Source organism: Protopterus annectens, chromosome 12.part0, assembly GCF_019279795.1.
Source record: "Protopterus annectens isolate FY-2018-M chromosome 12.part0, PAN1.0, whole genome shotgun sequence".
Taxonomy (NCBI): Eukaryota; Metazoa; Chordata; order Ceratodontiformes; family Protopteridae; genus Protopterus; species Protopterus annectens.
The window spans coordinates 864,545,589-864,561,791 of record NC_056746.1 but is presented as its reverse complement, the minus strand read 5'-3'; the positions used below and the strand labels follow the sequence as shown (position 1 = coordinate 864,561,791).

At 42.1% G+C, this 16,203-nt stretch overlaps 1 protein-coding gene across 1 annotated transcript in view; it reads right to left on the bottom strand.

Annotated features, from left to right (window-relative positions):
• TCEA2 (transcription elongation factor A2) overlaps positions 1-16,203 on the bottom strand; it is an 819,513-nt gene that overhangs the window by 235,743 nt on the left and 567,567 nt on the right. Inside the window, exon 6 of the mRNA XM_044089906.1 lies at positions 1,475-1,621. Within this exon, the coding sequence (XP_043945841.1) occupies positions 1,475-1,621 (147 nt within the window). The remainder of the gene's footprint in view (positions 1-1,474; positions 1,622-16,203) is intronic.

Here is a 16,203-nt window from a genome sequence, read left to right as displayed (position 1 = left end):
GCATCAGAATTTGTTGCCAGTGGAAAAATAATTGAATTTGTTCCATCCAATTCTATTCCATGTTCATTTCCCTATTTAAGACAGCAGAGAGAGGGGGAGATAAATGTTTACTTTCTGCTTCTTTTTAGCAGGAAAAGCCATAGAAGTAAGGTAACTCTCATGCCAGGGACATCTTTTTTCTGGCCAGGCAGAGAAGGATTTCTGTCTTCTTCCTGTGACACAAAATCAGTGGTTCTCCAATGCTTGCAGAAGATACACTAGACAGCTTAAGAGGACGTGTCTAACATGGTCTATGACGGCTGAAGGGAATGCACCAGAGGAAACCAGGAAAGATGATGAGTGGTCTGAGAAACCCTAAGTGGCCACTGCAGAGTTAACCATCTGCCGCTGAAGCAAGGAAGTCTACTGAACTGGCAAAGGCTGTCAAGAAATGTTTTTTTTTTTCTTGCATCCAGTGGAAGAAAGAACTGTCCCATGGTTAAGCTAAAAAACAAGCCTAAAATGCAGCAACTGATGCCACCAATTACCAGTAAAAGGTAAGTATCAAAAAAGTAGTGTTCATACAAAAATACACAGTGACAAGCACAAAACACACTTGCCCCAGAGGAAGAATTTTTCCTCCTAAGGGAACTTGCCTTCCCAGCAATAGAGAAGAGCTAACCAACCACTGATCCTCTAAAGCCCACAACAGGAACGCTGATCAGTGAAAGGAAAACTCTGAAGGGGCTTGGTACCCAGACTGACTATTTTCTCCCTGTCCTGCTTGAGCTTTCCAGGCAAATGGAAATTGCCATAAAGCATTGGAAGTTGGCTGTATGTTACATCCTATACAGGATATAACCCATAAGGTGACCTCTGTCTGGCATACAAGGTGATCACGGATCCCACTTTGATGGGAATGCTGCATACCCGCAAGTCAAGCTCCACTCAAGTAACTCACACGTGCAGCCTCAACCTAGTCTGTGACATCAACAGGACTTGCTGGCAGGACAGATGTGTGTTCCAGAGACTCCCCCATCTATGGAATAGACTCCCTCTCCATGTCAAGCAGAGTACCTCTTTACACCTTTTTAAGCGCAACTTGGATAAGTGGATGGGAAACAGAAAATATACCCCTGTGATTCAACCCGTGTCCCTGCTGGACTTGTCTAAACATGGGCTAAACTCTTGGCTAGGCTTATAAGGGCCTCAGGGCCAATAGCATAGTAACCTCTTATGATCCTATAATCTAAGACTACTGCAGCAGTGATCATAATGCTGAACATCTGAGACTGCATGAATTCACCCAGGCAGATTATAAACGCATTCCTTGCAGGGAAAAGACTAGCTGAAGTGCTCTCTGCAAGTCTTGTACCAGTACAAATGAAATCACTATCAAATCACAGTCTCAGCAATATTACTAATGTGTCCATATTACATAAATCTACCTTTAAGCATTCTATTATTGCTATACTGTTTACAAGCCTGTTCAAACCTGGGTATATGTGCAGTTCTTCATTTTGCATTTCCCACAGGTGAAAAGATCTGTTTGGGTTCCACCAGTTTTGGCCATCTGATGCTCTCTGATAGCTTCTTTTGTTAGCGCCTTCCGCATTTCCTGTAGCTCCTTACTGGCCATTTCCTGCAAGCAAAGAATATGCTTTGTAAATAGATTTTAAATCTTTGTGTATATGCCCGTGGACATATATAAAAGGCCACAACTCACACACATGCACATATATATATATATATATATATATATATATATATAAATATATATATATATATATATATATATATATATATATGGGTCTACTTCATTTCGTTGAAAACTCATTTCGTTGAAACTCAAATGACTGGGACTAATTCACTGGAAGTTCACTTCACTGAAAGCTCATTTTGTTGAAAGTTGTAAATGGCCTTCTCCCCACTGTAGTGCGATCCTGGAGTTAGTATATATAGTTGGGGGGGAGCCCCCCACATAGGTTGGTTAATATGTTGTCTTCTGGAAAGAGTTATTCATTGCACTTGTAAGTATCCATCAGTATGTTTTAAAACATTTACAATATGTGGGGGGGGGGGCTACACCCACCCCCTTACTTTATATACTAACTCCAGGATCGCACTACAGTGGGGAAAAGGCCATATATAACCTTCAACGAAATGAGTTTTCAGTGAAGTGAGCTTTCAGTAAATTGGTCACAGGAAACTGACTTTCAGTGAAATGAGTTTTCAATTAAATGAAGTAGACATATATATATATATATATATATATATATATATATATATATATATATATATTTACATATAAACATGTGTGTGTGAGTGTGTGTGTACACACACACACACACACACACACACACACACACACACACACAGAGGATATAAAAAGTGTACACACCCCTGTTAAAATGCCAGGTTTTTGTGATATAAAAACATGAGACCACAATAGATAATTTCAAAACTTTTCCAACATTTAATGTGACCTATAACCTGTACAATTCAATTGTAAAACAAACAAATCTGTTAGGGGGAAAAATAAAAAAATAAATAAATAAAATATACCTGTTGCTCAAGCTGTTGCAGAGAGATGGACTTACTGCCTGCTGTGATATTTAGAAAAGATAAGAGTATATTCTCAATTATCGTCTGCACTTTTGATTTATCTCTGTAATCTGTACAACTGTTTTTTTACTCTCCTTTTTATTGTGTGATAGAACTGAATGTGTGTTAGTATTGACCTCGGTTTGTAATGAAATCCTCCGTCTAGAAGCCTATTTTCTTAGTGAAGTGAACAGAAAGTACAGTTGTGTACACTTACCATAAATGTAGATGTTCGAGTGTATTCACTGTTGCAGTCATTACATTTGGGTAATCTGCTTGCAGGTTGCCCTCAGTCAGCCTGAATAACGAAGTCTTGGGTTCTGCGTCGGTTGCCATCTCCTCTTCCATGACGTCAGGTCGTCAGGAGTATAAAACATGCAGCCGACACCATTTTATTCAGTTTTTCTTGCCCCAGATGTCAGATGCCCCCCAAATGGGGAGCAAAAATATATATACAAGTAAACAGTAAATATATAAATGCACTTTTAGAAACAAACTTTACCTTCAACTAAAAGCAAATACACCACAAAGGCTTTTGAGTATAGTGAAGGAAACAAAAGGTATAGAAAGGGGGGTGGCCGGTGGGTAACCCGGACTGCAATAGTGAATACACTCTAACATCTACATTTATGGTTAAGTGTACACAACTGTACTATGTTCTTCATTTTTCACTGTTGCAGTCATTACATTTGGGTAGAATCCCAAAGCTATGGATGGGAGGATGGAACTAAACAGCATTAGGAGCAGCTATAAGGCCCTGCAGGACTGCAATGGCAAAGCCTGCCCTGGATTTGGAGAAGGGAGGTAAATGATAATGCTTTGTGAAGGTATGAATAGAGCTCCAAGTAGCAGCTTCTAGAATGTCTTTGGTTGGAACCCCTTTGAGAAAAGCTGCTGAAGTAGAGTCAGCCCTGGTGGAATGTGATCTGATCCCCTTGGGCACAGGTTTACCATGGTGCACACAGCAGAAACGAATGCAGTGGCTTATCCATTTAGAAATTGTCTGCTCTGATATAGCCTTCCCCTCTGACCCTGCAGCAAATGCTACTAGTAGTTGCTCAGACTTTCTTAGAGATTTGGTCCTATTTAGGTAGAATCTTAGTTGTCTGTGTACATCCAATGAATGCAGAATCCACTCCCCCTTGTTTTGCAGATTTGGGTAAAAAGTTGGCAGGTGAATGGTCTGGTTAAGAGCCACACTGGATACCACCTTAGGAATAAAAGAAGGATTGGTCCTGAGGGACACCCTGTCCGGGTAAAATATAATAAACGGCTCCACTGCCATGAGAGCCTGCAGTTCTGAAACCCTTCTTGCTGAAGTGACTGCCAAAAGAAAAGCTGTTTTCCAAGATAGAAATTTTATATCCGCAGTAGATGCTGGTTTAAAAGGAGGCAGGGTGAGTTTTTCCAGCGCAAAATTGAGGTCCCATGCAGGACTTGGTGCTTTTCTGGGAGGCCTTAAATTTTTGGCCCCTCTAAGATACTGTTAACCAGAGGATAAGAAAAGAGGGGAGGCTCTGTGTTGTAATGAGCCGAGATGGCAGAGGCATGGATTTTTATTGAAGAAAAAGATAGGCCCTTGTCAAGCATCTCAGTCAAATATTGTAAAATCTGAGGAATATTGGGCTTTGCTGTGTCTATTCCTTGGTGCTTGATTCCAAGCACAGCATCTCTTCCATTTATCAGCATAAGATTTTCTAGTACTAGGCCTTCTGGCTTCCAAAATGACATCCATCACAGATTTACCGAGAGGTGTTATTTGAATAATTAGTTGATTAGCCATGTTGCAAGATTCAGAGTTTGGAGCTGAGTGTGCAGAATTTGATAGTTCTGCTGAGACAGTAGATGAGGTATTTGAGGCACGTACCATGGAGGAAGGTGAGACATATTCCTTAGAAGCGGGTACCGGTGCTGGCGGGGCCAGTCCGGAGCAATTAGGATCATTTTTGTTTTTTCCTGTCTGACTTTTAGTAAGACCTTGGAAAGTAGAGGCAGAGGGGGAAAGGCATAGACAGACAGGTTTTTCCAACTGAAGGATAGAGAATCCACTTTCCCTGCTTTTTTTGTGGTGAGTTCTTGTGCAGAATTTGTCCAACTGATAATTCTGGGGAGAGGCAAATAGATCTATGTCTGGGCTCCCCCATGTCTGTATTTACATGCTGAAGATTTGTGGATCCAGTTTCCATTCGTGCGGGTCCATAAGATTTCTGCTTAGGTCGTCTGCCAGAGTATTTTGCTTTACTGGCAGGAAATGAGCTTGAAGATGTATTTGGTAAGTCAAGGCTGTGTTCCACAAAGCCATGGCTAGTCTGCAAAGGGGGTAGGAATGTGTACCCCCCTGCTTGTTTATGTACCACATAACTGTGGTGTTGTCCATCTTTATCAGTAGTTGTCCTGGATGAAGTAAGCCCTTGAAGGCTGTCAGAGCATTCTGAACAGCTGGCATCTCTTTCTGGTTGATATGCAGATGCATTTGGTTTGGGCTCCATTTGCCCTGAATGCATCTCCCTGACAGGTGGGCCCCCCAAGCATAGTCTGATGCGTCTGTAGTTAGGCTTTGGGTGGCAGGGGGTAGAGTGAACGACAGTCCCTTGTTTGGGTGACATGTCTCTGCCCACCAAAGAAATTCCTGTTGTAGGCAGGGAATGAGAGGAATCATGTTTCCAGGCTGTGACAATGTTGACTCCATAAACTTTTTAGGTACCACTGAAGTTTCCTCATATGCAGTCTCGCATATGGAATTAGCAGAATGCAGGATGCCATGAACCCCAAAGCCTGCAGAATTTGTCTTGCAGATAACTGGGTTTTTGTTGCCATTTGTTTGAAGTATGTTGTCAGTTGCCTTTGTTTGTCTGGCGTGAGGTAAGCCATCTGAGCAGTTGTATTCAAGCTTGCACCCAGGAATGGAATTATTTGAGAGGGTACCAGTTGTGATTTCTTTTCGTTTATGGTGTACCCTAGGCATGCTAGAAGCCTTTTTACAAACGTCAGATGTTGAAGAAGAGTGTCCTTGTCCTCTGCTTGAATGAGACAGTCGTCCAGATAAGGATAAATTTGAATGCTTCTTTGTCTGCAGAATGCAATTACTGGTGCCAGGCACTTTGTAAAGACCCTGGACGCAGTAGATACGCCAAAGGGTAGTGCAGAGAATTGGTAATGCAAAAAACCTGCTTTGAAGCAGAGGTATCTTTTGCATGATTTCCTTATTGGGATATGCAGGTATGCCTCCTTTAAGTCTAGCATTACTAACCAAGCATTCCTGCCTAGCATTGGCAGTAGCTGTTGTAAAGTCAGAATTTTGAATTTTGGAATGTCCAGGAACGTGTTCAAAATCGATAAGTCCAGTATTAGACGCAATGAATTGTCTTTTCTGGGTACCAGGAAAAGTCTTGAATAAAAACCTTGTCCTTTTTCCTTTCCTGGTACCGGTTGAATAGCCCCCATATCCATGAGGGACATGACTTGTTTCTGGGCCTCTGCCCACTGGTTTTGTGGCAGATCCGGCCATCCGTTTGGAATTGGCAAAGTATGGAAATAAAATCTGTACCCCCTGGGATACTATGTTTAATACCCACTTGTCCTGGGTAATTAACTGCCAGTTTTGAGCATGAAGTGCTAGTTTTCCGCCCAAGTGGGCTGCCAAAAGATAAGTGCTTGGTGATGGTAGAGGAAAGTCATTGAGACTGCTTACTGTAGGGGCTGTGCTTTGTTTCCTCCAGATTTGGAGGTGGAGGCACCCCGTTGCTTTGACCTGTAAGAACCCTGTGATTGGTATCGAGAGCCTTTTGAGCACCTGGATTTGCCCTGAGTGGCTCTGTTGGACACAGGAAAGGACCAATTTTTAGTAGGACAGTGCCTACTGAACCTGGATGGCTGCACTTGCAAGAAATCTTTTTACAGTTTGCATAGATTTAGCTTTGTCCTCCATTTTCTTTAAAACCTCTTCTGCCTTATTAATAAACAGAGTATCATGCTGCAAAGGGGGCATCCAATAATTTAGCTTTAACATGATCAGGCAGATGTTGCTACTTGAGCCAGGCATGCCTTCTAATCACAGATCCAGTAACGGCGGCCCTACAAGAGGCCTCCAAGGAATCAAAACCACATTGCAAAGTATGCTTTCCAACCTGTCCTGCTGAATGCAATAATTCCTGTAACTCTTTATTTTCCACACAATCAGAAATCAACATCATTTTCTGTTTCAGTAAGCCCATAACATGCTGTTGATATTTAAATATATGAAACTGGCAGTTTAAAGCTCTGATTGCCAAGGTTGCAGACATATAAACCTTCTTACCCCATCTATCCAGCACCCTGGAATCAGAAGGGGTAGGATATTTGGCTGTAGAGGCCTTTACACCCTTGGGACCCTGAGAAATAGTCTCAGGATCAGCAGCAGGATTTTTGAAAAGAAATTTGTGGGAGTCAGGAACCCTGCAATATCTGTCTGGCTTACTAGGAGCCGGAGGCAGGGAATCAGAAGCCATGCTTGATTCTGAGAACACATAATCCACAATGTCTAATACAGGAGGTATTGCCAAAGGCCTATGCTGAGGAAGAAGAAAGAAATCCCTAAGCCTCTTTTTTGATTCAGAGAAGTCCCGACTCTCTCAGTGAAAATGTTCCCTTAAAGTATGCAAAGTCTCTCCAAAAGAGTAATCCTCAGGAGGAGAAGTAGATGGGATGGATTCCTCTGTATCAGAATCCTCATAGGGTGGAATAGAAAATTCCTGGTCAGAAGAGGAATCAGAAGAAATGGAAACCTGATCTGAAGATTCATAATCAGTGCCTTACCTAGGCCTCTTAGCAGGGGGGGGGGGGGGGGGTTGGGAACCCCTGATCAAGGTAATTAAATCCTCAGCCATTTTGATCATCTGTTTTTTAGGCATATGGGCCTGAGCATGTGGCTCATGAGTCATTTTTTTGGACATAGAAGTTGTTTTTGACCTTGTTTTTGTTGCTGGCATCGGTTTAATATAAAAATGTTGAGGCCTGAAAACACCCTCAGAAGCTGGTGCCTGCTCAGCGGCTCCGGACCCATCCAAGGGACAGACATCAGTGGGTACAATACTCTGAGATACTCGCGGCATACCCAACTCTGAATGGGTCTCGGTAGAGGTCTGCGACTCAAAAATAGCAGGTATCAGGGGCTGAGAAGGCACCTCACTGAGTACTGGCGAACCGGCGACTGGCTTAGGAGAAGCTTCGTCATCGGTTTTGGATCTCGACAGTCTGTCTCTGTCTTTTTCTTTGCGTTTTTTATGAACTCCGGTAGTCGGATTTTTAACCAACGACATTTCAGGATAATTAAATCTTGAACCAAAATATTTCGAAGCAAAAATATACCGACGCTTAATAGTGCGTTGGTTAAATCTAGCACAAAACTGACAGCAAGGCACGTTGTGATCAGGGCCTAGGCAAGGAATACAGTACAAATGAAAATCCTTATGCGGTATTTGCTTCCCACAAGTAATGCAATTATTAACTTTTACTGACATCGGTAAGGAGCAAGAAAAAGTTTCCCCAATGGGGTACTTAGCTTTAGTTTGAAGACTTAGGTTCTGAAACTCGAATACGAAAATTTCAGGAGTCGGCCGACCAGCACTTGCAAACTGCTTCTGCTTCGGGCGCCGCGTGGCAAGAACGACTGAATAAAATGGTGTCGGCTGCATGTTTTATACCCCTGACGTCATGGAAGAGGAGACAGCAACCGACACAGGACCCAAGACTTTGTTATTCAGGCCGACTGAGGGCAACCTGCAAGAAGATTACCCAAATGTAATGACTGCAACAGTGAAACACGAAGAACATCTGGTTTAATCTAGCCAGGGCTTCCTGCAACTGTTATTGTTTGGATAATTGGTCTGGTTTATGTTTCTGTGCCTTAAATAGCCAGTGTTTTAAAGGGGCACTGTCTCGTTTCTAAATTCAGTTGCTTGCTGGAGTGCTTTGTTTACATTTTAGTGCTGTGTAAGTCGCATGCTCACACAGAGGCAGGATTTTCACAGCAGCTTGTTAGCATACAGCGGGTCAGATTACACAAACCTCACTGGAGGATGGTCATTCTCTGTAATCTTGACAGTTTGTCCTTTTGGTTTCATCTTCCTCCACCCATAGGCTATTACATTAGCTGAACAACTGGTTTAGCCTCAGCAAGAGATGCAGTCCAGTCACACTCACATCTGCAGCCTATGTAGCAGTGACATTATATCTCCTTTAGTATGTGCTTGTTTTTTGTGAAACTTAGTGGAATGATTATACCAGCCTAGGCAACTGTATTTGTTTCATGCTTGTTGCTACATGCCCTTCTTCCTTTGCTGGTAATTATTTTTCACATGGTCAGCAGTAGTGTTGCTTATTCATGCATGTACTCATGCAGACATACATTTATAAAGACAGTTTCCCTCCTTTCGCACAACAGCACTGCTTTGGACAGTTACAACCTGGAATTAAACCCACTGAGTTGCAAATGTCCTACGATTCTAAAACCAGAACATCTTAGACCGTTTAAATCAAAAACATGTCAGACAACTTTGAAATTAAATCCTGTGACTGCACTAAAAGTATTTTCCCAGTAGCTGAAGCCCTTCAGCAATCACACAGTAACTGTTGCTACAAGACTGATTCCATCCAACTGAATTTTTCTTTGTCTTCCTTCCAGTGCGGTAAAATGTTTAGAGCTTTCACTCCGTTCCTGAATATTTGACTGCAATAGAACTACACTGGTTGCCACTTGAAAGTTGAGGTAATTGTAGTCTCTCTATTTCCGTATATTTTCATATCTGTGTGCATAAGTCTGTATGTAATATGTAATCTAAGTTTTTATTCATGTGGTTGTAAAACCACATCCTTGTTATGTCTTACTGACCGGCTTCCAGTTCAAGGCATCCTCCCCACAGTTGAGTGGCATTCGAAAGACATGTGTGAATGGGCGTGCCTTCGCTGAAGGTTGGGCATCGGGCTGGCAACTCGGCACCATAAAAATCTACTGCCAATCATTAGCAGACCGGAGTTCCGCTCTGGCAACCCCTAACCAGGAAAAGCCAAAAAGACAAACAACTGAATGTCTGTCAAATTTGTTAAAGCTAGATATGTGATAATGTGTGTGTCTTAATAAAATTCAGTATGGAGTGGACATAATTGTTTTAGCGGTATACTTCAGTGTTGTTATTGGAATTCTCATAACTTTTCTCAAACTTTCCCCTTTTGTGACTCAGATGGCTGAGTTGATGACACCATTTCACCCCTGTATGAAGATGGAAGTAGTTTTAAGAATAAGGGTGATGTTTAGAGCTGTGGTAACTCCCAGGGCAATAAAAACTGATCAGTCACAGCTTGAAGTTATGGGAAAGAGTACTGTTAGCTAGGTTAAGAACAGAGGTGATGATTAGTGATCAGCAGTATAGTTTCATGCCAGGAAAGAGCACTACAGATGCGATGTTTGCTCTGAGAGTGTTGATGGAGAAGTACAGAGAAGGTCAGAAGGAGTTGCATTGTGTCTTTGTGGACTTGGAGAAAGCATATGATAAGGTGCCTAGAGAGGAGTTGTGGTATTCTATAAGGATGGCAGGAGTGGCAGATAATGTATGTAAGAGTGGTACAGGATATGTACGAGGGTAGTGTGACAGTGGTGAGGTCTGCAGTGGGAGTCACAGATGTGTGTAAGGTGGGATTACATCAAGGATCAGCTCTGAGCCCTTTCTTATTTGTAATGGTGATGGACAGGTTGACAGATGAGATCGTACAGGAGGCCCCATGGACTATGATGTTTGCAGATGACATTGTGATCTGTAGTGAGAGTAGGGATCAGGTTGAGGAGACCCTGGAGAGGTGGAGATATGCTCTATAGAGGACTGGAATGAATGGCATGCAGAACTAAGACAGAATATATGTGTGTAAATGCGAGGGAGGGTAGAGGAATGGTGAGAATGCAGGGAGTAGAGTTGATCAAGGTGGATGAGTTTAAGTACTTGGGATCAACAGTTCAGAGCAATGGTGAGTGTGGAAGAGAGGTGAAGAAGAGAGTACAGGCAGGGTGGAATGGGTGGAGAAGTGCCAGGAGTGATTTGTGACAGATGGGTACCAGTAAGAGTGAAAGGGAAGGTCTACAAGACAGTAGTGAGACCAGCTTTGTTGTATGGGTTGGAGACGGTGGCATGGACCAAAAGGCAGGAGTCAGAGAGAAAGTGGCAGAGTCAAACATGTTAAGATTTGCAATGGGTGTGACCAGGATGGACTGGATTAGGATTCAGTATATTACAGGGTCAGGTCAGCTTGGCCTGTTTGGAGACAAAGTCAGAGATGAGATTGCGTTGCTTTGGACATGTGCTGAGGAGGGATGCTCAGTATATTGGGAAAAGTATGCTAAGGATGGAGCTGCCAGGTAAGAGCAAAAAAGGAAGACCTAACTTAAGATATATGGATATGGTGAGAGAGGACATGCAGGTGGTTGGTGTGACAGATCAAGATGCAGTGGACTGTAAGAAATGGAAACCAATGATCCGCTGTGGTGACCCCATAAGGGAACAGCCGAAAGAGAAGAAGAAGAAGAAGATCAAGATGGAAATAGATATTAATTTTAATAAATAAATGTATGTGTCATTATCTGTTTATCATATTGATTGCTTATGTTGTTTACAGTGTATTTGCTGTATATATTTATGTTTTTATAGATCCACATATATTTGTATGTCTATACAGACACACACACACACATATATATCTATCTATCTTTGTGTGTGTGTGTGTGGAGTTACACACACACACACACAAATCTGTTTCTGATTTTGTACGTCTCTGTTTATGTATACAGACATGCACATGCCTATTTATGGGGTATGTTGTTGGTGGATATATACACATATAGATGCATACAGGAGGTATTTTCACTAATGTGACAGTACAGCTGCTTCTAGTAGCATTTGTGTCACTGTCATGTTATCGCTAATTTTTCAAATAACAGTTTTCTACATTTGTCATATGCCACTTGAAAAGAGTATCAAAAGTGTGACTCAAACTACAGTAACTACACACCCATACATAAAGAAGCTAGAGTCTATGCTCTCTCCCCCACAAGCCAGTACATCTGGCACTGAGAAGGTTGTTAACATAATCACTACACCTCAAATACCACACAGAACTGCACTACACAGACCCACATATGCTGAGGTTCTCAACAAAAACAAACCCAAACAAAGGAGACCTCAGAGGCAAAAACACCAGAGAACTGCACAACCCTCCACACCACATACCATGCATACTACACACACCAGTCTCTCGCAACCACTAAGGCCTAACCATAAACCCAACATATCAGTTATAGGATACTCCATTCTGTGACACACAGAAGTGCCTCTAACCAGGCTGCATAAGGATAAAGTCACAGTTAATTGTTTGTCAGGTGACAGAATGTGCCATATCACACACGCACTCAAGTCTCTGAACAATAGCTACTGTTCTGACTCTGTCATAGTCCATGTTTGCATGAACAACTTGAGACATACCTCCCAGGACTATATGAAGAGAGAAATGATTCAACTTGCAGAATATGGGTCCCAGGCAGTTATGTCCGTAGACTTAAGCAGCATTCGACTGTCACCCATAATGACGCCTCGATACAAACAGAAAATGATTGACTTTAGCAACTGGCTTAGTTTCTGGTGTCATTCCAGGGTGATCCAGCACCCGACAGCTTGGGAATATATGATGGACAGACCACAATGCTTTGCTAGCCTAGGCCTGCATCTGTCTGACTAAGGCTTCATGCCTCTGGTCGAGACCAAACGTTCAAAATTTTGAGTGCTCGAAGATAGACTTTTAATGGCACCATATGGTGCAGACAGGGAGAATTTCCCTTTTCTGCACTGAAGTGCGGTCTTGGAGTTGGTATATTTAAGAAGGGGGGTGTGCAGAGTGGGCTTGCCCCCCTGCCTACAATGTTAAAGTGTTTTTTTTTTATGTTCGAACAGCCAAATGTCGAACATTTGGTCTCGACCATGTAAGGTTCGACATTTTGGATGTTCAAACATTTAACATAGACCCGATTCAACCCTTTACGCAGATCCTGGGTGTCTTTATTTAACCAAACATATACTGGAAAAACTACTCATGCCAAAACACAAACGCCCTAAGGACAAAGAGTTCATAACATCCCTGTATTCTTTACGTATAAGGGTAATTATTCAGTACACGGCTAAGTTCGGCATGTACCTCGCAAAGCACATGCAGCAGTTGGTTGGAGACACCACAGAAGTTCCTCATCAAGAGAATACAGGGCTGCAAACATCTACTCTACAGACACAAGCTAAAAGCCATTTCCCTCTACTCAGTTTCATACAGACTCCTCAGAGGTGACCTGTGTCTGGCATACAAAGCAATCTTACATCCCCGCCTTTATGGTACTGCTGCATATCTTAAGGTCAAGCTCCACTGCAGCATCCCATATGTGTGACCTAATCCTGGTCTGTGATATCAATAGGACTTGTTGGCATGACAGATTTGTGTCCCACACACACCCCCATTTGTCGAATAGACTTCCTCTCCACATCAGACTACCCCATTATCCTTTTTTAAGCACAACCTTAATAACTGTATGGGAACCAGAAAATAAACCCCTTGGAATCTACCTGAGTCCCTGCTGGACAGGGGCTTTGGGTCCTGACTTGTCTAAACATCTGCTAAACTATTGGCTAGGCTTATAAGGGCCTCAGTACCAATAGCCTGTTAACTTCTTATGATACTATGAGTGGGAATTGGTACTGAGATATGTCCTTTAACAGGAACATCATATTGATTACTCTGAGATCTAGAGTCTGTATCGGAGCCCATAGACTAGTTACCTGCTATGAGCATGTGATCCATAAGCTTAACCATCATTATCTATAAGGCCGTGGAACAAATTATCCTGGACAATGTAAATAAGGGGTTTCACTTTACAATCTTGAAATTCAGCATTTCAAAACCGTAAAGTCTAATTTTTTTATACAGCTCAAGTGCATAATTGTGAATTCTAATATCTTGAATTCCCGGTTATGTGTTTACGCTAGTTTACATGCAGTGTGTTTTCTGTATGGGTTTGCTTGCAGTGTGTGGATGTACACAGAATTGCATGTTTTGTAAGGGTTTTAGGTGGGAGTACGAGTGTATGTGAGTTTGTTTGTGAGTTGTATGTGTGGGTTAGGGTGGGCGTGTGAAAGTATGACTGTGTAACTGTTGGATGTGTTGGTGTGTGTGTGTGCGAGGGAGTGTCGGATGTCTGGGCGTGAGTGTATTTCCTTTTTTTCATTTTAATGCGTGATCTTGGAGTTAGTATATATAAGTAGGGGTGTTGGGGCCACAGCTCCCCACATGGGTGGTATAGGTGGGCTTGCACCCCTGCTTACATGTACTGTAGTGTGGTGTGGATAGAATGGTGTGTGTTTTTTGTGATGTATGGTGTATGTATGTTCGTGATTGTGTTTCGGGGTTATGTGTCTTGTGATTGTGATGGTTTGGTTTTATAGTTACAAATTGCTGAGTTTCGATATTTCAGCATTTCTAGATTATGAAGTGGAACCAAATAGGGACATAGGTGATCTCAAAACTATTGATCTGACACAGTTTGGTTTTGTCAAAGACAGGTCATCGATATTAAACCTGGTAGACTCTTGAAAAACATCACCAGATCCATAACAGAAGGCAAATCTGTGCATACAACCAACCTTCTCTTAGCACAGTCCCACATTTGGGCATCAGTGATAAACTCTCCCAGTTGAATATCAGCCCCGATGTTGTCAGGTAAGTTGTTAACTGGCTGACCGACAGATCTCACTCAGTCAAAGTTGGGTAATTTACCTCAACCACCAGGCCTATCGATATTATGGTGGTTACACAGGGTTCAGTGCTGACCCCCCCTATTGTTTTGAATACTCTTAAAAAGTTCTGACCCAAACAGAGAGGCTGTGGCTGATTAAGTTTGTTGATGCCTGAAAATTAGCTAAAATTAGCTAACTTCATTGACTCCACAAACAATGTCAGTATACTTCTAGAGAGACTTACACAAACCAGTGATTGATGCCAAAGTCAATAACCAAACTCGGTGTTAAAAAATGCATTATCACCCCTTTGGTAAAACTGATATCCATGCAGACTACCATATAAATAATACCACAAGTAACAACTCAGTAGTGAGAGACTTGGGAAGACAACTGACAGTAGCCTAAACTTTGACCACTATGCATGGTATCTGCTGTGTTAAGGAAGTCATTCTATGTCTCACACCTCATTAGCAAAAGCATTGCCTCAAGAGTGAAAGATGTCATACCTCCCCTGTACTCAACCCTCACCAGGCCAATAGCCAAGTACAATGCTCCCTCTTCTATGTACCTTGCCAGGCTCTTGTTGTGACTAGAGAGACCTCAGAGATTTCTAACCAAGAAAATTACAGGGTCTCCAGCACAGTAATATAGGAACAAAAGTTATTCACTATCAGACACCAAACAGCCTTTATGCCACATGAATAGAGGACAGCAACAGTCATCCCCTTACAATGGTGCAGCATCAACAGACCCAGGCAATTAGAAACCCATAAGCCAGATGAGCCTCATTTTTAAGAATATGGAAAGGATCACTACGAAATTAAGAGACAACATTAACCTACAAACTCCTGACCCAAGCAAGTTTGGATTCATCAAGGGCAGATCCTGGCTACTTATTCTGGTTGACTTCGTTGCGAAGGTTACTGAAGCAATGAATAAGGACAAATAAGTACACACTGCAGATCTAGGCCTCACAAAGCCAATTCACACCATACCACACTTGGGTATCATGGATAAACTAGACCATTTAAATGTAAATCTCTATACAACTCGCTGGATAGTAAACTGGCTCACAAATGGAAATCAGAAAATTAGGGTGGATGGCTCTATCTCCTCCAAAAGACCTGCCTCCACCAGCGCACCCCAAGGTTCAATCCTTGGGACACTTCTATTTGGCATTTTCTTCTCAAATACTAAGTAAATGTTAATGGTTTATGGCTAACCAAGTCTGCAGATGACTGTAAACTTGGTGCCATCATAAAGTTGACGTAGGACACCAAATCCTCCAATATTGCCTTTCCCAAACAAATAGTTGGTGACAAAACCATGGACTAAAACTAAATCCCAAGAAGTGTACAGTTGCATCCTTTCACAAGAATGACTTCCCTTGTAAGTATCACACTGACCACACTCCAGAAAGTTGACGCCGTACTCAGAAATCTAGGAACCTGTGAAAACAATGAACTGCTCTTTGATCACTAGTTATTCACTACTGTAAGAAAGTCCTTTTTCATCACACAATTTATACATAAAAGGATGGTATCCAGGATGTAATCATTCCACTGTACTCTGCTCTCATCAGGCCGATCTCTAAATATCACGTCCATTCAGCATGTACCTGTCCAAAAATGTGACACAACTGGAGCACCCATAACACTCGCATACTAAAAACAAAAAAAAATCAAGGGCCTGAACCACAAAAACTATATGGACCATTTCAAAGCCTTATCTCTATTCTTAGTATCCTACAGGAGGCTATTAACAGGCGACCTCTGCCTCGTGTATAGAACCTCAGAAGACCTTATCTTGTCAGACCCATTACGCA